This window comes from Myodes glareolus, chromosome 4 (assembly GCF_982192425.1).
Source record: "Myodes glareolus chromosome 4, mMyoGla1.1, whole genome shotgun sequence".
Lineage (NCBI taxonomy): Eukaryota > Metazoa > Chordata > Mammalia > Rodentia > Cricetidae > Myodes > Myodes glareolus.
This window is the reverse complement of record NC_142029.1, coordinates 71,116,909-71,138,904: the sequence shown is the minus strand read 5'-3', so window position 1 is coordinate 71,138,904 and position 21,996 is coordinate 71,116,909. Positions and strand designations below refer to the sequence as shown.

Here is a 21,996-nt window from a genome sequence, read left to right as displayed (position 1 = left end):
AACATCTGGCTCTCAAGTCTTTATTGATAAATAGAACAATAGAAACTTTCTTAAAACCTACATTTAGTGGCCATGACCAAGCCTGTGTTGGTGCTGTCAGGACCAGAAATCCTGCCAGGCCTCATCCCGAGTGGTGGCAGGGCACAGATTGCAGTTCAAATCAGTAGATTCAGGTGCAACCACTAAGCCAACAGAAAAACAACACATATAAATATCAGAAAGTAAAGAAAGAAGAAAGATGCTCAATTGGGTGAAAATGCTTGCTAAGAAAGCATGAGGACAGTTAAAGTTAGATGCATAGTGCCAACAGACATCTTAGCCTTCTGGGGAAACAGGAGGGGAAGATAGGAGAATCTGAAGCTCTTGGACCAGTTAGCTTTATGTGCACAGTGGAAAAAGAATAGTGAGGCACTGTTTCAGACAAGGTGGAAGGTGAGACAGAGGCTGACCTCTGACCTCCACATGCACACTAAGGCACATGTGCACCACATCCACGTATGCAGATACAAACACATGCGAGAAAGGAATGAAGAAAGAAGCTATCCTTGAAATACTAAAAAGAAAAGAAAAAAGAAATAGCTGGGCATAGTGGCATTTACTTGTAATCCCACACCTCAGGAGGCAGAAGAGATGATAGGACCGAGAGTTCAGTCATAGCTGTGGCTACATAGAGGACCCCTTTCTTGGACAAAAGAAAAAGGAAAGGAGGAAGGAGGAGGAGGAGGAGAAGGAGGAGAAGAAGAGGAAGAAGAAGAAGAAGAAGAAGAAGAAGAAGAAGAAGAAGAAGAAGAAGAAGAAGAAGAAGAAGAAGAAGAAGAAAGATAAACTAAGTTTGTTGATTACATCTGTAATCTTAACATTAAAGAGTCAAAAGCAGAATTGGGAGTTCAAGGCTATCTTTGGCTACATAGTTTGAGGTTAGCAAGGGCTAAATGTCTTAAAACAATCGAACGAAAGCGCCACTATGAACAGTCAAACCAAAGTTGCAAAAACACAACAAGAAATCTTCAAGAATAACAGGAACCACTGCTAGAACCAAGGTTCAGCCGAGCAAGGTGGGCGTGGGGAGGGATGTGAGGCAGGTTAGTTGAACCTTATGTCTACAAATACACATGATTCTGATCCAGTCTTGCTGGGTGGACATGTTTTCTCCTCAAATAAATTAATATTTACAGACTAATATTTGTGACATAAGGTGTTGGTCACTTTGTAGGGCTATAAGTTTGCATAAAGAATTCTTTGTGGTTGTTTAAAAATACTTAAACTCTCAAGTACTCAAAGTATTAGAGAAATTTATTAAATTAAAGATTCTTTAAATTAATTCAGAATAGCTAGCTGGGGGATTTTATTATATCTTTTAATAAACACTATACATATGAGGAATACACTAAAGGGAAAAAAGAAATAGAATTAAAGGGTGGTCCATCTGGAAAGGTGACTTATCAGGTACACGGGTGATGGTGTTCACCACCAAGCCTGATGATGGGAGTCTGACCTACGGTGTGGAAGAACACAGCCCAGTCCTGCATGTTGTCTTGTGACCTCCACACACACATCATGGCATGAACACTGGCTGGTGCACCCAGGTATGCTGGCTGCTTATGTTCACTCATACTTTCATATGCACGCGTGCGCACATGTGCGCACGCACACACACACACACACACACGAGTACACACAGAAAGTAAGTATATCTTAAACTTAAAATATGGTTCAGTATCTATTTTCATTTGACTAACTTACTAATACCTGCAGATACAGCCATGTAGGAACAGATTGACAAAAAAGGAATAGATAAAATTATTTTCTGCCCCTAATGGTGTAATTATCTTGAAGTGAATTTATTCCTCTATAATAGTGTTCTACAATGAAAGCCATGGAAATCAACCTTGATTAGCTTTAATCAGCAGAGAAATGCTTTATTAGGATTTTGGGAAGAATTGTTAGGCAGGAACCAAGAGAGGCTTTGACAACCATCTTCAAACTATCAGCTCCTGTTTGATGTGACACTGTTGTCTGTGGACATCATGGTGCTGGGCACTACCTCTGACTCCTACAGTTGTATCATTGGTCATTGATTTCTGTCATTTAAAAATCTCTATTAAGTCCCTACTATGTACTAGTGGCATTGTAGACCTAGCCAATGAGAATGACCAGGACCTTCCTTGTGTGGCTCCCATTCTAATCGGGGCTTTCATTGACTTTCACTTTGACCCCAGACTGACCTTAAACTTAGGCCCTCTTGTCTCTGCCTCCTAAGTATGGGAACTACAAATGTGACCATCATTCTTGTTTTAGCCACCATTGTTCTTTCTAGAAATTTTCCAGAACTGCTTTTGAGACTCACTGAAATATCAGATATTTGGTTGTTTATTTTGCTTTTCTGTTGAACAGTGCTGAGGATAGAACCCAGGTTTGCCTGGTGAACTAACTCTCTTTCTCTCTCTCTCTCTCTCTCTCTCTCTCTCTCTCTCTCTCTCTCTCTCTCTCTCTCTCTCTCTGAGTTACATCTCCAGCATCCTGATCTTCACACTTTCACCAAAAGTAACAGTTTACTTCTTAATCTTTCCAACATCTGTGTATTCCTTTCCCCAGTGTCCATGCGCATCCTCATTGCGGCCCTGTGCAAACGGCCATGTGTTTCTGGATGGATGGCCCAGGTCTGTGGACAGCTGGGTTTAGTGCTAAGTCTTGGACTTAGGTGACATCCATATTACTTTTACTTTTATATCATGATACAAGTTGACTCAGCAGTGAAGTTGACCACTCTAGTTTACCTTTTACAGAGTTATGGAAGATGAGAAAGAAAAGGGAAATAAATTGAAATTTGTAAGTATGTATATGTGCATATCAGTGAACCAAATATAAATGTGGATCGATACTGTTATACACTGATCCTAGGCTGCAGTTGGCATTCACTGCTTTCTTCCATTGCCGCCACCCCTCTCAACCCCCAATTTGCTTATAACTCTCTTTGACTTCAGGAAATACAGCCAGAGCCAGCTGTTTCTGTTGGAGTCTGCACCCTTACTAGTTTTACATATCTGTGCTTCCTTGTCTGGAAGCTCTCCCTCTCGACCTGGTAGTACAGGGAGATGCTAAAGAGAGCTAGCCTCTGGATTTCATCCATGCCTAAATGCGACTCCTTTATTTCTCCTGACACTTAACCTAACTTGGCTGACATTTCAACAAACATTTTTGGGCGATACATTTGGCCTGGCATTGTGTAGAAATAGAATGGGTAGCTGTGAGGTGCAGTTTCCAGGGGGGATGCTCTGAGGACTAAGCTTTGAAACCTTATAAAACTTGCAGTGTAAAAGCTGTTTGCTGGATGGGCTCGGGGTCTGGCATGCACTCGGCTGGCAGCCCTTGGGATTGCAGGCCTACTCCGACTCAGGAAGAACTGGCATTATTTTGACCCAAGTGAAGAAGTCAGTGGAAATGTAAGGAGAGTTACCAGTCACCAAGTCTCTATGGTGACACTGTCTGTGGTTCTCTCAGTTGAATGCTGCAGTAGAACCAAGTTCACAGGCTCCTTAAAGTGATCCTAAAGACTCCACAATCCATTCACTGCTGCGAAGGATTCATGCAGACTGTTTAATGCTTTCGTTTATTCTGGTGCAGGTATGTGTATATACATGTGTGTGTGCGCACACATGCACACCAATGAATATGGAGGCCAGAGATTGCCATCTGTGGCTTTCCTCAGTTGCTCTCCACATTGATTTTTTGAAACAAGGTTTCTCACCGAAGCTAGGGCTCAATGAGTTAGTTAGACTAGCTTGAAACAAGTTCCAGAAACCCTCTTATTTCAGAGATTATAGGTGTGTGGTATCCCTGACCTTTTACAGTGATGTTACAGATCTGAACCTAGGCTGCAGGCTCTGGACTGTCTGAGCTCTCTCTCCAGCCCCTGACACAGACTGTTTAAGGACTCGTCCTTCCTTTCTACCTCTTTACCTCACTATGCCCACTTTCCCATCCACTAACGCTTAATTAAGTGCCACCACTTGGCTACTTCTGTCTTTCAAATGGGCATGGGTAGACTAATTCTAGTCCTCTGCCTGCATCTCAGGCCTTTGAAGGGTTTTTCAGAGCTGTGGATGCTCCTCTTATATTTAGAGTAAGAAGTCCTTCTAAGGTTTTGTGAATAGAAGGTGGGTAAGGGTCATGTGGGTGACAGACATGTTCACTTGTGTTATTCTTGTGTCCCTCAAGGTTTTGAATTCTTGCACACTATTTATCTCTCTGTCTGTCTGCATGTATGTAACACACACACACACACACACACACACACACACATTTGGCATCTCAGCTTCCTTTAGCCTAGACCATGATTAAATTCACCTTCTGTTCAGCCAACTGGATACACACTGTAACTGCTCTCAACTGCTAATGGGGGCTATCAGATTTGAGACATTTTGACAAGTTCTATGCTAACAGGGCCAGCAGAAGCTAAAAGTGCCCTTCCTTCCTTGGTCTGAGCTCATAGGCTCTCCTTGTATACTTAGTTCTGATAGTCTATCTTCTCAGTGACCAGAGTTATGTTTTGTGATTACCATCTCTGAGTGTGCCCCAATCTGATGCTAACTGGTCAGGATGTATATGTGGAAGGTTTTAGTGTGTGCTTATAAGGGGATTTTATTGAATCAGACTCATTACTAAGTGTGGAAGGGTTACCTTGTTAGCAGGGACATTCAAAGCCCCCATACACCTTCATTCCAATCCTCTCTTGCCCTCTTTTCTAAAGATATTTCACTTTTTAGATTTTTTTTTAAGAATTCTGTGTAGGTGTGTGTGGATCTGTGTGTATGTGGGTGTGAATGTGAGTGCAGCTGGTGGAGGCAGAGGTGGTAGATCCCCCTGGAGCTGGAGTTGTGGGTAGCTTTGGGCCACCCAGTGGCAGTGCTCGGAACTAAGCCGTGGTCCTCCGCAAGAGCAGCTTGTGCTCCTTCTGAGCCATGTCTCCAGCCCTCTTTCTCCTTTCCCGCTCCTCAGCTTTGCTGTCGCCATTTGATTATCAGACTTTACTCGCTTGCAGTTAAGAAAGAAGGATATAAACTCTTGTATATTTTTTTAAGGCTGCCTTAGCTGTTTTGTTAGAAAAATAAAGAATTCTTTCAGGGAGGGCATGAATGGGATCTTTATGGTGTAGTCCAGGCTAGCCTCAAACTCATGTGACTTAAATTAATTTTGATTTAAGTATGTCAGAGGGTGAGGTGTATGGACGCCTATAAAGAAGGCCAGAAGAGCTCCTTGGTTCCCTGGAGCTGGCATTAGCAGCTGATTTGTTAGCTGCCTAACAAGTCTTCTGAGAACCAAACTAAGCAGGAAATATTCTTAACCCCTGAACTACCCCCTCCTTCCCCTCGCTGTGAATTCTTGATGCTCCTTCCTGAGCCTTGTGAGTGCTGGGATAATAAGCATGAACCACCATGCCTGACTAGATTGTGTTTTGAATAGTACCTACATTTTAGTCTCCTCCCTGGACATAGCTTTTGGAGATCTCACCCTAATATCCTTTTATTTAAGCCCATAAGCTAATAGGTGCTGTGCCGCCTGGCCTTGGATTCATAAGCTCCTCATTCTTGGCAGCACTGTCAGTCACCCCAATCCTTGCATGTGACCAGGGTGATAATTAGTCCTTTCACGTTTCCACGTGGATTTAAGAATGTCTCTGTGAGCACTGATATAATACCCATTGGCCGTTCCTAGGCAGAAACCAAGCACAGATTGCCCTTCATTACCTGATAATTCATCCAATCTCTGCTACTAATTTCTTACTGCAAGCAACGGAATCAACTCTGGACAAGTTAAGTCAGGTAGGAATTTAGTAAGAGAATAATGGATGTTGTGTGTCTCATGCAACTGACAAGAAGATTAGAGAATTATACTCGTACAGGGTCAGTGGAACCCATGGCCCGACCAGGATTTCTGTATCCATACATGAGCAACATGCTTCTGATAGTGAAGGTTGGACAGACCTCAGCAGGTGGCATGCCACCATTGCCATCGGATCTTTGTAGCCATGCCCGCAAATCCTCAGATCTACATCTGCTGTCAACAACCTCTGAAGGAACTAGAGAAATGACTCAGCAGTTAAGAGTGCTTTCTGTTTTTGCAAATGACTCAGCTTGGTTCCTGGCACCCATGTGGCAGTCTGGAACTCTAGTTCCAGGGGATCTAATGCCCTCTTGTGACATCCTTGTGCTCTTGCACACATGTGATGGACACAGCAGTACACACACAAGCTGTCATGCCTGCATCTTTGCCTAGTATTTAAGATTTAAAATGACAGGCTATGTCATTTCTTCTCTACTAGTTTTTGGGGAACATAGAATATCTTCTCTTTACTGTTCACACTTTTTTTTTTTTTAGCTACTTGCATCTCATGTGTTTTGAGTCATCCTACTTCCCCCAATGCTGTAATCAGAGGCAAATTTAGATATAGATAGCCAAAGTTGACTTCCATCATCCACTACAATGCATATTCCCTAGTAGTTTTCATATTTATTTCCTGGTGGATTTATTCAGCAAATTTTTTGAGCCCTAATGATATGCCAAACCATGTTATGCATTTAAAAAGAAACTGTGGGGGCTCATGACATGGCACAGCAGACGAAGGTGCTTGCCACCAAGCCTAACAGCATGAATATCTCTGGTACCCACATGGTTCAGAAGAGAAAACTCTCTCCCCAAAGTGCCTTTTGTGCCTCCGTATGTGCCATGGCACCCATACCCACAAAATAAATGAATGTAATACAACTTTTAAAGTAGCTGTAGCGGCATTTATGGTTGACAGCAGAGGAAGCGATGGATAAGAAAACAGTATGTAGTCCATGTATACTCCAGTGCATAGCGCATGTAGTCCGCCGTTACTGTGAATGGGAGCAGTGACACGTGAGCAGAGCATTGGTGCTGGACTCACCCTCTTCTCTTCCAAGTTACCTGTATTACTTCTTCCTAAAGCACGGGTGCAGCACACATAGCCCTATGGAAGTGTGACTCCTGAGGTAATCCACTGTACTGTGTCACAGGGGCTTTGCTTTCCTGGAAAGCGTGTCCATTTGTTTTGGAGAAAACATTTCTCTTCCTTTGACTAAATCTGTTGGTGTATTGGGGGGAGTGGTACTCTTAAATCAGCGTCCAGCTCAGTTTCCTGTGCTGACTTCCTCTATGGTCTCCTCTAGTAACTCGGTTTCCTGTCCTGACTTCCTCTACGGTCTCCTCTAGTTTCAGTTCCTTGAAAACCTCTCTCTGGTTTTCCTGCCTCGTGTTAATTAGGCATACGTCACTCTACTTAACTTAGATATCAGCGAGGAAAGAGACCCAGGTTGTCTCTGAGTGACACATGAAGGGCCGGGATGCTGAGCTAAGGGTCCCTTAGGTAGCAGAGCTAACCTGGTGACATGGTAGCTTTCTTCACATCTGTTTGGTTATGATTGATCATCTTACCAATGAAACTCACTGTGGAAAACCCAGAGATTTACTGAGTCTGTTTTCCTACCCCAGAATAAAATGTTTATGGCACTGAAGGGAACCATACATCAGTGTTGTGGGCGTGTGTTGTAAGAGTTCAGTAATTGCCTACAGGTGCCTGGTTACCCTTTTCGCTGCCCTCTCCTGCTGGGTGGGGCCTCCCGAGCCATCAGACACAGGCGGCGTGTTTATTTACTTTGTGAAACAACCAAAGAAGAAAAGCCTCTGTTCTCGGAGTCTTGGCCCTTGAGCATCCTGGTGTTTGCTGGTCAATAGGCCCGTTCTTTTAGAGCCTTCCTCTGTGCCTCGTCTCCCAGTGGCTTGTGGAGCGATGGTATACTGTTTCACAGTAAATCGAGTGTGCGCTGCAGGTGGCTGGAGAGATGTCCTCTCCTGGCTGGTCATGTTTCAATTACTGGATTCTTCTGCCTCACTAGGAGAACTTCTAGGAATTGACTCTAGATCCTAGCCCCGGGATTCAGGGGAAAGTTTAATTTATTTCCTGAATATTTGCTGTAAACCAAGTGGCGCTGGGCCAGAACTGGGGGGTCCATGGGCAAACAACAGTGTCTGGAGAGACTTGCTTTAGACCCAAGCTGGCACTAGCTTTCCCTGCTGGGTCCTGACCTCTAGAGACTGAGTTTTCCCAGTCCTTTCCTCCTTAGATTCTTCTTTTCTGCACTCATCCATTTCATACCATTATCCAGTCCTGTGTCTCTGAATGTCACCTGTGTTGTGGTAACTGCCACATTGACCTGTCCCTCAGACTAGTGTATCCAGTTATCTGCTTGGTTTATCACTTGGATGATGAAACAGAGCGTGTCAGATTTTGATATGTTCCCTCCACACCCGATCCTCCTCCCCTACATCCGCCCCTCTGCCCACTCCTCGCTCCTCTGTTCCTGCCCTAAGCTCTTGCAAGAGCTATGAAGTCACCCACAATTTCGTTCTCCTTAGTCTTTATCTAGACCAGTGGTTCTCAGCCTTCCTAATGCTTCAGCCCTTTAACACCGTTCCTCGTGTTGCGGTGAGCCCCAGCCACACAGTTGTTCTCGGTGCTACTTCAGAACAGCTATTTTGCTGCTATTATGAACGTAATGTAAATATTTTTGGAGACAGAGCTTTGCCAAAAGGGTTGCAACCCAGATCAAGAACCACTGATCTAGACCACCTGGGTTCTTGTCTTTTTTAAGTTAGACTTTCACAAACTAGCCTTAGATGGCTTGTAATTTCTGTTTGTCATGTTCTTGCATCTAAACTTTCACCGCGTCTCCCCTGTACTGCTACATTGCAGCAGCCTAGTAACCAGTCCGTGAACCCACCAGTTGACAGAACTCAAGTGTGTGTATATTTCACATGACAGAAGCAGCAACCTGCTTTCTGCCTACCAACGCATCTAGTAACCCTCTTGCCTCAGGCTCTGACACACGTGTTCTACCCCTCCACCCCTCTCAGTTTGGACTGCTCCAAGCAGGTTACCTGTGTGGCTTTTTGTCTTCCTTTCACCTTATTTGAGAGTCTGTCTTTGTACACCCTAGCTAAAACAGCACACCTTTACCTCCTGTAATTCCCTTCAACTACGTTGATTTTTCTCACCAACACCTGATTCACATTATATTTGTTGGTTTGTAGTTAGTCCCTCCATCCCTCCTACACGCTGTACTGTCAGCTTGGCAGGAGCAGCAGGTCCTGTCCAGTGGCTTTCTCCCCAGGACCTAGAACACTGCAGTAGTTAGCAACATCACTGCACTCGGAGCGGGTGAGGGGGTAGGTCAGGAAAAAGACCGTCCTTTCCTAGAAAACGTTTGTGTTAACCTGATGAAGGTGAGCAGAAGATTCTGGAGGGTGTTCTCACATAACTAGTGAAAGGTAGAACCAGGCAGTGCTGACCCTGGTGGGGTAGGGCAACCAGGGTGGGTGGCTCAGGACTTAGCTGTTCTTTTCCTTACTGTGAGTAGGAAATTGCTGGAAGTTGGTGTGTATGGGTCGGTTCAGAAGGTGGGCTTGGGTTCTGGTTTCAGGAAGGGGCAGAGAGACCTGGAGACTGAACTAGTAATGGAGACTGTAGTAAAAGAGGCCGTGTGCCGGCATCGCAGGTCTTTTTAGAGATGCCCACGTTTGGTTGAATTATAGAATTCCGTTCCTGGAAACCACATTGCACGGCTCTACTGTTTTCAGATATTTATAGTGGCGACTCCTCCAGGGGATATAAACATCGTTCAGGGAGGCAGCAGTCTCTGCGCTGACGGCTCCTGCACGTGTGTATTATTTTTATTTTGCCCTTTATCAGATGTCTGTCACATTGCTTCTGCTTACCGTTTTCCCTTTATCTTGTGTTTGCTTCCTCTCTCCATCTCCACTGAGAGATGGGAATTAAATTGCTGCTTTAGTCCTGAACTAATATGGAGCCTACTGTTTAACTTTAGAGAGAGAGAGAGAAAGGACAAAAGGCGGCAGCTTCGCTTTGGATGTCAGCATGCCATGTATCTTTGGGGGTGCAGTGACTTCTTATTTTGAGCGCAGTAGGGGGAAGTAGATGATTTGGGGTGCCTTTTTTTAGACTTTCAAATTTCCTACTTCATCCATGAGTTGTAAGCCCTAACAGTTAAGTGTTAGCTGCTGCACGGTGCTGCCACGAGAGCCTGCAGGAGAGCCAGAGGGGGGCTTCCTTAAGCTAGTCTTTGCTCTACCACCCTCCCAAAGCTGCCTGCCCCAAGCTGTGTCCGGGAAGGCTTCTTTACCATGTCAAGGATTAGACGGCCAGTTCCTCGAGTGCTTACTTAGTTGTTACCGGTGGTATGCTTTGTGAAGTATGGAGGGTGTTTTCCTGCTAGAGACTAATGGCTTTTCTTAGCCGAGCTGATTGCATCTGCCTGTGATTGTGAGACAGGGCAGCAGGCTGTATTTAGACACCACCCTGATGAAGGCCCGTTTTGTCTCCCAGGCTGGAGGAATCCTAGCACACTGTGTCCGTTACCTCATATTCCTTCCACACAGAGGGCCTGCTGTTGTGAAGAACATTCCTCCCCTGGACGCGGGTCTCCTGGGGTTCTGTGCATTGCCAAGCTCCATCATCCTCTGTCAAGCGGGTGACACAGCACTGCTCACCTTGGGCTGGGAGTCTGATGAGAGACAAAGGGGCTTTCTCCTCCCCATTCCTTGGAGACCCTCTGAAATGTTAGCTTTCCCTGGAGCTTGCAGGCTTTGTCATTCCAATTACCCAGGACTTGGTTTTGACTTCTTGCCTCTTTCCCAGCCTGGCAGGAGGTAGCTGCCTTCCTATCTTGATAGCAGTCAGAGATGAGCATTCTAATAAACCTGCAAGGAGAGGGAGAATGAGCCTCCCAAGTTCCCTGGTCTTGCAGACATTGGCTTTGCTCTATGAACTTCAGCTTTGGCCAGAACAAGTAACCAGTTATCTTTTTTGTGTTTTTTTTAATGAAAAATAATATTGAGAAATACTAAGAGTAATAAAACACCAAATTTCCACCATTCAGAACTGATGAGGTTAATTTCTCATTATCTTTAGTTTATTTTTAATTAAGAAGAAATACTATTGCAGAAAAGAAAATGGAGTTCATTTCGCCTCTCCTCTCATCCTATTCCAGGAAGCAACCAGAACAAGATTTTTTTTTTAAAGGTTTTATTTTTGTGTGTGTGTGTACGTGTTTGTGTACGTGTATGTGTGTGTGTGGGGGGGGGTGTATGTGCACATAAGTGCTGGTGCCCACAGAAGCCAGAAGAATTTGTCAGATCCCGCTATTCTGGGTGGTTGCGAGCTGTCTGATATGGGCACTGGAATTGAACTCAAGTCCTCTGCAAAATTAGTAGTAAGTGCTCCTAACTGTTGAGTCATTTCTCCAGCCCCTCGTGCCAATAACTTGATGTGTATCTTTGATATCTCTTTTTAAAACCACCACCAAAATATAAAGTAGGGTTTGTATTTCTGTGGAAATGAAGTATCTTCCTTTGGTCTGTAGCATTTCCGCCTGGTCTTTTCAGTTGTATTTTGTTGGAAACAGGATCCCCACTCCCCTCCAACTTTCCCCACTTTATCTCCCTCCCAACTTCATTTATTCTATTCTTTGTTTTTTACCACTAAGTCCAGTTGGTACTGGCAGTATGCATAGGTGTGGGGCCGTCCACTGAACTGGTAACTCGCTTCTCCAGTGGCTATGAGCTGCCAGTAGCTCCTCAGCTAGGAGTGACATTTTGTGAGTTCCTCTCCCACCTTGATGCAGTTTGACTGGCTTGAAGCCTGTGCTGGTCTTGTGTGTACAAAGGTAAACCTTTCCCTCACCAGTGGTTTTCAAATTATTTTAGTTATTATAGGGCTGTTTGTGTCCCATGAAGCCTTTAGAACTGTAAGTTTCACCAGAACCCTGCAGAAACTACAGAGCACAGTGAGTTTGTTGATGTATGTGGGGAGAAATATCATCCTGCCTCTGCTGACTGCCCTCTCTCTGTGGAATGCAGAACGCTCTGTTTCCTTCACGGGTGCTTTCTGTTTCTCTCACAAATGTCTTACACAGCATTGTTGAGTTCCTTTCTAGGTACTTTCTTAATTTTTGTTGTTCTTTCAAATGAGATCCCCTTTTCCATTTTAGGAAGGCCAGGGAAGGTTTTGCATGCTGGTCGTCTGTCTCTCCTAACGGCGTATGGAGTAGTTCATGTTTACTTCCTTGGGGAGTTCCCTGCGCACAGCTATCTCCTCAGACAATTTCTGTGCTGCTCATTTCTTTTTCTGGTGTAATATTTAAGATGACAAACAGGCTGGGATGTGGCTCAAATGGTAGAACACTATGCCACATGCATGATCGAGGCTCTGACTTCAATCCTTAAACCCACCCAGACTGAAAGGTAGTATAGGAAGCCGTCCAGTGAGCCCCTTCCTGGTTTGAAGAGAATGTATCCAGCCTTCAGTGTGAAGCATTCTGACATGAAACTGGACTTTTACTGAGTTGAGATAGTTTTATTCTTGACTTTCTAGGGTATTTCTTTGGTCATTGAATAGCACCAGTTTTTATAGAATGGTCTTTTTTGCATTCTGATTATCATTTTCTTCCTTTAGTCTGGATTTAACAATGTGTTTTCTTTACTGAACCATTTTTGCATTCCAGTGTTCAGCTAGTTATAGACTAAGAAATATCCTTTATAAGCAGGTAGGATTTAATTTTATGCTATCTGGAATGTTCCCATTTATTTTCAAATGTAAAATTGGCCTATAATAATTTTCTGCTCTTCTGGGTTTTTAAGTGTTGTACTAGCTTTGTAAAATGAGTTGGGCTGGTAATTTCTTATTCTTCTAGTAAGTATTTCATTTAGCTTCAAGATTCCATACTCACAGCAGTATTCTTATGATCTGTGGGCTGTGTGTCTCGGTTTCTACATTGCTCTGTTTTCATTTTGAGGACAATACATCCACATGAAGTCTGGTGGAAAAATTTAAACTTAGAGCAAAAAGCTCATCTTTCTATTCACAGGCTTAGCAGCCATGAAGCATGTAGTTCCCAGGCAACCACTGGCAGCGGTTTCCTAACAAAAGCCACTGCAGTTGTGCTAAATTTCTGTGTGGATATGGTCACAAAGCAGTTGATTCGGTACTGCTGCACGCTTTTAGTATGAATCCAAGTGAGAGCCTTGCCGTGTGGAAAGCAGACAGTGTCGCTGTTCATCGCCTTTACATTTCTAGTAATAATGTTCCTTCTGCTTTTCCCCTTTGTCTTGGAATCCTACTAAATGGTTACCTTATATCTGGATCCATTTTAGATTTTAAAAAAATTGGGATGCGTGTATATATGAATGTATGTATGTGTCTGTGCTGTGAGCACATGTACAGGCCAGTGGGTGTCCTCCACTGTCACTTTCTACCCTATTTCTTTTGAGATAGACTCCAGCTTAGCCTGGAGTTAGTGACCAGCTAGCCCCAACAATTCCTGGGCCCCGCCGTCCACAGTACTGAGGTGAGGCAGTGTTTGACATGGGTTCTGCTCTCTGTTCAGACTGTCATGCTTGCCTACCAAGCACTCTTAGCCACTGAGGCATTTTTGTAGCCCTACATTATTCTTTTTTAAAGTCGGATTTATTGCAATATAACTGACATGGAGTACATTTTCACCCTTTTTAGTTTGAAGTTCTGAATTTGACAGTCCCATTATATAACCTACAGTACAACCAGAATCTAAAGTTCCCATCATCTAAAACATATTCCCTCCTAAGCCTTTTCCCCTGACTCCTACCCTCTGTCAGCTCAGCTTGTTTTCTGGGCCTGTTCTTTTGGCTTCTCTAGAATAGTGTACCACTGCAATCTGTGCAGTTTGTAGCCCCTTTTCATTTAAGCATATGTTAGGATTTGTTGTAGCTTCATGGGAAGTCATAGCTCCTTAAGAAGGGGTTTTATGCCATGACTAATGTTCATACAGAATCCTTAGAAGAACTGGAAGAGTAGACCTCACCCGCCTCCCTAGGCTCACCTCTAGAATAATGCCACAAAAGTGCTTCCAAGGGCACTGTTACCTCTGTAGTGACCTGGTGGAGGGGAGGGGGTGCCTATCTCAAGCTCTGTCCTTGGCTTAGCTAGTCACCTTAGCTTGACCTCCAGATTAACAGGATGCCGCCAGGCTGTTGTCTCCGGAACCTTGCTTGAACTTCAGTCTGGTATTGAAGAAGCTGCTATCCAGACTGTCCCCATGCTGTGTGTACTAGATCCATGCAGGGCTGACTGATACTGTTGGAAGCTAAATCTCATCTGCAAGGGAATATGGGAAATGTAGTTTTTAGTTTTTTAGGCTCTGCAGTCTAAGAAGGCTAACCAGGAAGAGATTCAACAAATATAGACATGTATTGAAAGAATATGTGTGTCAAGACAATTAATAAGAGTGACTTGAATTCATAAGGCACACAGGCAAGGAAGCAATAGATAGATTAATACAACATTTAGGGGAAAGAAGAATTAAACATGTTAATTGATTGGATGAAAGCATTGGAGGAAAGAGACATAACAGGAAGAAGCTGGACGAGCTTTTCAGTGTTTGGCTAGAGTAATTGGATAGTTTTCAGTGCTGTTTTCTAAGACATGAAAGATTGGAAGAAAGCTGATTGGGGATAGTAGTCGGTTGTTTCTGTACATGGTTAATCTTGAGAAATGTATAGGACAGTACAGTGTCCCAGCATAGGGATCATGTGATTTCTAAATACACTTTCTCATTTGCAGCAGTGAGGCTGGTTGCTCTATGTGGGTGTAGCTTAACTATAGTAATGTTTATGCTTGAGATCATGTCATTTGTCTTCAATGTCAAGTGAGTCTAGAAATACAAAAGTTACCATTGTTAAGTTTTAGTTTCATATTTAAGCAGGCTCAGGTTTTATTATTAATTCTCTAATCCTGCTATTGACCTTTTTCACTAGAAGAATTCATGGGGACTCTATTCCCTCTTTCTCCAACTAAAATCATTGCTGCACAGCACTGGGCTAGGGACAGTGGCCTTGGCTATTCTTTCTTAACCTGCTTGGCAGTGGTGGCACCCACCGCTTCTCTCCCTCCCACCCCACACCCTGCAACTGTTCACCATCGTCCTTGAACTCTTGGATTTTGTACTTTCACTCTTACTGCTTCCTAGACCAATGCCTGTGCACCCTCTCCTCTCTCCTCTGGGTGTGCTTGCTTTCAGATTGCATTCTGCCTCTGCCTTTTAACTTATTTCTTGTTTCTTCCCTCTCCTCCTTTGCCTGTGATATATGCTTCTGTTTCTAGGGCTGATGTAGTTTTTGTTTGGAAGTGGACACTTCTCAGGTTGCTGAAACCTGTCGTGTGTTAGCTTTCCTTGACCCCTTTGTTGTTGCCTCTTCTGTCCCTTGTAGGCAGAATTTGAGGGTGTTGTTCTTGTTTCTACTTTTCTGTAGTCTGGAAGGGAAACATGTCTTTAAGTTGGGTCAGCTCCCTTGACCATATGGCCTCTGCTGCCGTTTTTCAGCTTCTATTGCATGATCGCAATGTCTCTGCTTGTGTGAAGGCATGTGACAGGAAGGCATGGGGAAGGTTTCAGTGTGGAGCCTTCTGCAATCTCAAGTCCTGGTGGTTGTGGTCATTGTGTGTGTGTGTGTGTGTGTGTGTGTGTGTGTGTGTGTGTCCTCCTGTGTTGTGATGGCTTAACCTTTGCTAACATCCTGACAGTGGACAGGCAGGCAGGCTTCTGATCCCTGGGCCTTTTCTCCATCTTGGTTCCTCTGTACCATGGCTGACTCCTTCATTCCTGGCTCTGTCTTTCACTAAGGAAGACTTTCTCTCTTTACCTTCTTTCTCTGCAGTGGTTCCCACAGTCTGAAGATATGACTTGATCTGCTGTCCCCCACACTACCGAGCTCTGGGCTCCATCAGAAAGGTTTTGACCATGGGGTTATGCCCCATTCTTGTGTTGCTGTTGATGGTGTGTGGTTTTGGGTTTTGTTTTGTTTGTTTTAATCTGGGCTCATGCACTCGAGACAGTTCTACAGGCTGTCATGTCACCCCAGCACCTTCTCTGAGTCCCTCCCAAGGACACTTCAGTTGTAGGTTCTAAGGTGTGTGTGTTTTACTATTGTAAGCTCCAAAAATAAAATGCCAGGTCTTTTTTTTTTCTTTTTTGTATATGAACTTAGAATGTACAGGGCGCTTACTCACTGGTTTTATTTATGGCCGTCCTTCAGGTAGGAAGGGCAGGACAGAGCATCCTACACTTGCGAATGAGGAAGCAGATCCAGAGGGCTCGGTGAGCTGCAAAGTCATCGTGTTAATCACAACGCAGACTTGAAAGTCAGGGCCTGTGCTATTTCTGCTCTGCCCTGCCCCTCCCTCCATCTCGCAGCACAATGTCTTACTGTGTCACTAGTGCTCTACTAACCTTATTATGACACTGATCGTGCCGAGGAAGCCAGAAGTAGAGTGGGAGAGCTGGAGCATCATGCTACGTGACTGTCAAGTTCTGCTCCTTGATTAACCTCAGCAAGTCTTAGTTACGGCCAGACTCACGGTGGCTCCTTCCCTCTCTGGTGTGTAGGAGACTGCCCACCTCCTCCATCAACTCAGACTTCATTCCCTCAAGCCTGGCAGTGGCTACAAGAATTTCTGTGTCAGAACTTACTATTGGGGACCCTGTTCTCACCACAAGAACTCACTTTTCTCTTAGTGTGCTTTGCTTTTTTTTTTACCTCTGCCCCAGTGACAGAACATCTTTATTTATAGTCTCCTTTTTTCCAAGAATGAGTCCTTGATCCTTTCATAACTCTTGTATTTAGCTGGGGCCAGGCTGTAACATTCCAGCAAGACTTCGTTGAAAGAGTTGGATAATAGCTGAAATACATGGTATCATTGTTCTATAAATTATGGCTTCTTGGTACTTGGAGAAACTGCTCCCTACCTTTCCCCTGTATTACCAAGAAACATGTGCTTAGTTAGGCATTTTCGCTTCTCAGTGATAACCCAAGGAAAGCACAATCTGGGGAATGGACTCTTCCCTGTACCTCTGCAGCACCTGCTTCTCTAGGTTGTTTTCTTTCTCTAACTTTCTCCCATCCCCAATTGCTTGAGAGAGGGTGTCATATAGCCAAGGCTGACCTTGATCTAGCTGAGGATGACCTTGAACTTCTAATCCTTCTGCCCCTACCTCCTCCTAGTGCTAGGTGACAGGCCTGCAATCACGCCGCTAACTGAGAGACATCCCTAGCTCTCAAAGCCTGTTTGTAAATAGCAGAGGCATGGGGCTCATCTTCAAGAGAAATACTTCTCTCCACAAGCCTGTGGTTTTCGTTTGGCCTCAGCACAGCGCAGAAGCCACAGCAGTCATTCCGTAGCTCTGCATGTGGGAAGAAAGGGACAGCCACAGGAGAAGATGGGAAAAGATGCTGCGAGCAGCAATTTGTTTGTGTGTTGTGAGTGAGTTGTTGAAGGTGACACTGTTCTTTTTATACCCTAGGTATCATGAACTCATTACAAAATACGGGAGATTGGAGCCTTTGGCAGAAGTGGATCTAAGGCCCCAGAGCAGCGCAAAGGTAGAAGTCCATTTTAATGACCAAGTAGAAGAAATGAGCATCCGTCTGGACCAAACAGTAGCAGAACTGAAGAAACAACTCAAGACTCTAGTCCAGTTGCCCACCAGCAGCATGCTTCTGTACTACTTTGACCACGAGGCCCCCTTCGGCCCCGAAGAGATGAAGTACAGCTCCCGAGCTCTGCACTCTTTCGGCATTAGGGATGGAGATAAAATTTTTGTGGAATCAAAAACAAAATAACCTCTACCAGCCTTGTAAAAACTCACATAAGGACTTCCTGCAGGGTGTTTGTTTTCAGTGTGCTTTTCTTTAGGAAGAAGGACATTTCCGTTTCGCTTTGGTTTTTGTTTGGCTTTTGAAGGGGTTTTGTATATTTTCTTCCCCTAGAACGGGATTGTTTTTGGTATTTTCTACCACAGATTTCTTCAGCTCAGTCAGCAGACCTTGCTGCATCTCCAGTCTTTATGCGCTTCTCTCTCTCTTCCTTTCTCTCTCTCTCTCTCTCTCTCTCTCTCTCTCTCTCTCTCTGTCTGTCTTTCTCTGTCTTTCTCTCCCTCTCTTTCTTGAAAGATGACAGAGAAATCACCGACTTCTTACTGTGTTGCTGGGATCTGTCAGCCTCTGGGCTCTTTCCTGCTGGGCTGGAAGACAGAGTGGTTCCTCAGAGGGGTGGTGCACAGTGTTCACATCCAGAGATGGGATCTTCCCTGAAGGGCCAGCACCTTCTGTCCTCATCTCCGGTCATTCTTTCCCTCTTCCTCTTTTCCTTTCTGGGCTCCATTTTTTCACTCTGACTTGCACACACTTACTTGTTTTATTCTGTTTGTAATTTACTTAGTGGGGTTTTTTCCCCTCTATTTTATCTCCCCCCATTTTCCATTTTAAATGCTTTTGAGTATTTTAAGCCTTTTTCAGCCTGAATCTGATCTCAGGAACTCCGTTAGGCTTTTATAGAGAAGTAGGTGGGAGCTAACCCAAGGAAACATGCCGTTGTCCTGAAAGCATGGGCAGAGGGCTTGAACCTCTCTGCTGCCGCCCCGCCGGACGCCCATTGTGCATTATCAGCCATCATTCCCAGTACGTCTTTTCTTTCTGCTTTGTCTAATAAGCTACTAGAAATAAAGGACAAGCCTGGACAGTTCTGGGGATGTACTCCATAGCAGAATCAGCCGATGGGCGGCCAGGGGTGAAGGAGGAGGTGGAGGGGTTGGAGAGAGTGAGCCTGCTGGCTCTCCTGCCCTTGTCCCCCATCCAAAGCCCTTGTCCTTGCAATGTCATTAAAAGTGAGAGACTTTAATCAAAGGGAACTGTGGTTCCCACCTTTTTCTTAGGACTTTGTGATGTCATAATTAACAGTTGGTTTGTTTTGTATTTTATTTTATGTCCCCTATGGATGGTTTTTGCCTAATCGATGAGTGAAGTTTGAGTGTCACAACTGCCCGGGTTTCTTTTGCAAAAGTATTTAACACCAATTCCTTACATACTCTGGAACCTTTTTCTTTCACCTTCCATTCTTTGTTAGTTAGATTTAAGTCCTTTCTTTAGTATAGAGATTTTTTTTCTAGTCCACTGGCTACTGGTGGGAGGCAACAGAGGATTTCAAAGAATGCACTTGTTGCCTAGTTGGTTTTGTGTGTGTTTGTTGTTTGTTTTTGGTCTTTATTTCTCCCCATTGGCTTTTCACCTTTGTTATAGGGTTCCACCTCTCCTACAAACTTAGCTTCTTGTAAACTCCTTAGGGGACTCTGATGACTTCTTCACGGATGGGGAACTGTGTTTTCAAGTTTCCTCCGCCATGGGGCAGGTGTTTGTTCTCTTGATGCACTTCAGGTTCGGTACGTCTAAAGCTATTGATTCAGGCCTACAGACGCAGGCCGGCTTCACCGCAGCGCGAAAGGTGAAAACCAAAGGGTTTAGAAAGATGAGTGTGGCCAGCTTTCCTGTTGCAGACTTTATCTCAGAATCTTAAAAGTGAGCAGCAGGGATCAGGCCAGTAGAGACAAGGACAGTTATTTTGCAATCGCATTTTCTTGACAGATTTTTTTTCGGAAATAAGAAAAGAAAAGTGTGGCGACAGTGTCACGAAGATGAAGACTGGGTGCTTTGTGTGTATGCGTGAGTGCGGAGGGTTTGCGGGAGAAACTGTAATGCAGACTTTGCTTTCGTCAGCCTGGGAAACAGATGCACTCTTATTTTTGAACTTTGGAGCCACTTCCGTCCCACGGCAGAAGGCAGAGTGAGCACTTACACTTTGGTCATAAGTGGAATGGTCACAATAAGATATTTTATATATGACAAAGTTTTACGAAACGCTTTTTTACTCTTTGAGACCTGTTTCTTCTGTTATTACAGAACAGTATTTATCTTCTGCAGGCCTAATCCTTTATTACAGTTGCATGTAAAGGGAACTTCTTATCCAATAACTGATGTAGGTATTCTAGGGCATTGTAATTGGTGGTTTGAATAATTGCCGGATCATTTTTAATGAAGAAAATCTCAGATACAGTCCTTGGGCTTTTAGAATTACAGAAGTAAAGGAGACAAGCTGCTTGAGCATGCGTATTCAGACTTAATGGGTGGCTGAGGAAAGAGGCTGCTTTTGAAGTAAAAATCGGTGCTGTGTAGACATTTATAATTATAATTTTATAATAAGCTGTTATAAAAGTGTTTTTATAACAGATACAGAAGGAGGAAAGAAAAGACCGTGGACCTTTGAGTCTGCACGTCACGCACCATGCTTGTCTGTAGTTGTCTGTATTTTACTATTGACTTCATCAGATTGAGTGGAGCACACTGTTGACCAGAGGCAGAACGCTGTCCTCACCGGTGTCACAGAGATGTGCCTTCAGGCGTAGCAGAGAGAACATGCCTTCCTAAAGTAGAAATTCTTTTCTCTTGTGGAAAAGGAAAGGAATAACGCAAAAAAGAAAGCCAAACCCAGATCAGGAGTCTTCGCTGTGGGTGGAGCTGCTGAAGCTGTGGTCCCAGTCGATTGTGAGTTTGATGGCTGAGATCTCCTGGATTAGATGTCTTTACAAGAAGCTGCCTACCTCTGCAGCCGTAGCCACAGGTGCATAAGAAAGCAGAGATGATCAGCAGTGATCACCGGGGGAGCCGCGCCACTAATAGCTTTTCCTGACACAGCGTGGCTCTCTGCACTGCAGCTTAGGCCCAAGGGCAGGTAGAACATGACTCCAGAATGCTCGATAGTTCTTACGTACTGTCATTTCTGTTTATGAATTTGACTTTTCCCTTTATTCATGTAAGACCGAAATGCAAACAAACTGCTTTCAAGAATGCCCAGAAGCTCTGTGTCCCCAAATGTTATTGTGAACTCTACTGTTTTTCATAGGTGCTTCCTTAAAATGTATGTTTATTGTAGTGACAGAGAGGGACTGGACTCTCAGGCCCTTTACAGTTGTCTCCTGCAGTTAATGAAAATATAAATATATATATATATATTTTATTTTAGAATATAATTTAAACATGAAGGTCTATTCTTTGCACTTTTTATTAATATATATAGAGAGATAATCTTTAAAAAATTAAAAATCCAAGTCCATTTGCTCCTTGTGTTCTGAATGTTTCTTTTGGAGGATCGGGACAAAGCCGTGTGGTCGTTTTTATACAAATAGATATGGATTCTGGAATGCCCTCTTGGGAGGAGCCGCCTAAGCTATTCAGCACCCTCTTTATTGAGTAAGGTTGAGATTTTCATTTTGATGAAGTACAGATTTGCCAGTTTTTACTCAGAGGCCATTTTTCTTAAAAACATTCTCTACAGGTTTGGGGCATTTTAACCTTATCTGTTTTTCTATGATATCCTGGTAAGCTGGTGGGAATTAACATTCTTTGGGGAATTAAGGACCAGAGAGTGTGCTCCTGTACTTAAAAGGTAGTTAGTGCCCATGAAGTCCTCTCAGTGCTTCAGAAGGGTGTAAGTGTCCTCTGTTTAGTTGAGGTGAGGTCTGCTTCCTGTTCAAAGAGTGGATGCCCTCAACTTTTGGGTTAAAGTCTGTCTAGTTACTGTCTTAGGGGTTTTAATTCTGTGAAGAGACACCATGAGCACAACAACTCTTATAAAGGAAAACATTTCCTTGGGATGGCTTGCTTACAGTTTCAGAGGTTCAGTCTGCTATCATCATGATGGGGAACATGGTGGCAGATAGGCAGACGTGGTGCTAGAGCTGAGGGTCCTTACATCTTGATAAGAAGGCAACAGAAATTCAACTGAGAAACTGGTTGGTATCCTGGGCATAGGAAATCTATGTCCGTCCCTACAGTGACACACTTCCTCCAACAAAGCCATCCCCACTTCAGTAAAGCCACACCTCCTAATAGTGCCTCTCCCTATGAGATAGTGGCAGCCAATTACATTCCAGCTCCCACAGTTATCATTTATTTTTAGGTGCTCCCAATACTTAGAAGGTAGATTCGCATTTAGGCATCCAACTGATCTGAAACTACTGCTGCTTCCTCCAGGTACCC

General features: G+C 44.0%; 1 protein-coding gene across 3 annotated transcripts in view; it reads left to right on the top strand.

The window, feature by feature from the left end:
* Tbcel (tubulin folding cofactor E like) overlaps positions 1–21,075 on the top strand; it is a 57,898-nt gene extending 36,823 nt beyond the window's left edge. For all 3 annotated transcript variants that reach the window (XM_048417153.3, XM_048417151.3, XM_048417152.3), the window contains exon 8: positions 17,430–21,075. In XM_048417153.3, coding sequence (XP_048273110.1) covers positions 17,430–17,748 — 319 coding nt within the window. In that variant the 3' untranslated portion in view covers positions 17,749–21,075. The remainder of the gene's footprint in view (positions 1–17,429) is intronic.
* The last annotated feature ends 921 nt before the right edge of the window (positions 21,076–21,996 follow it).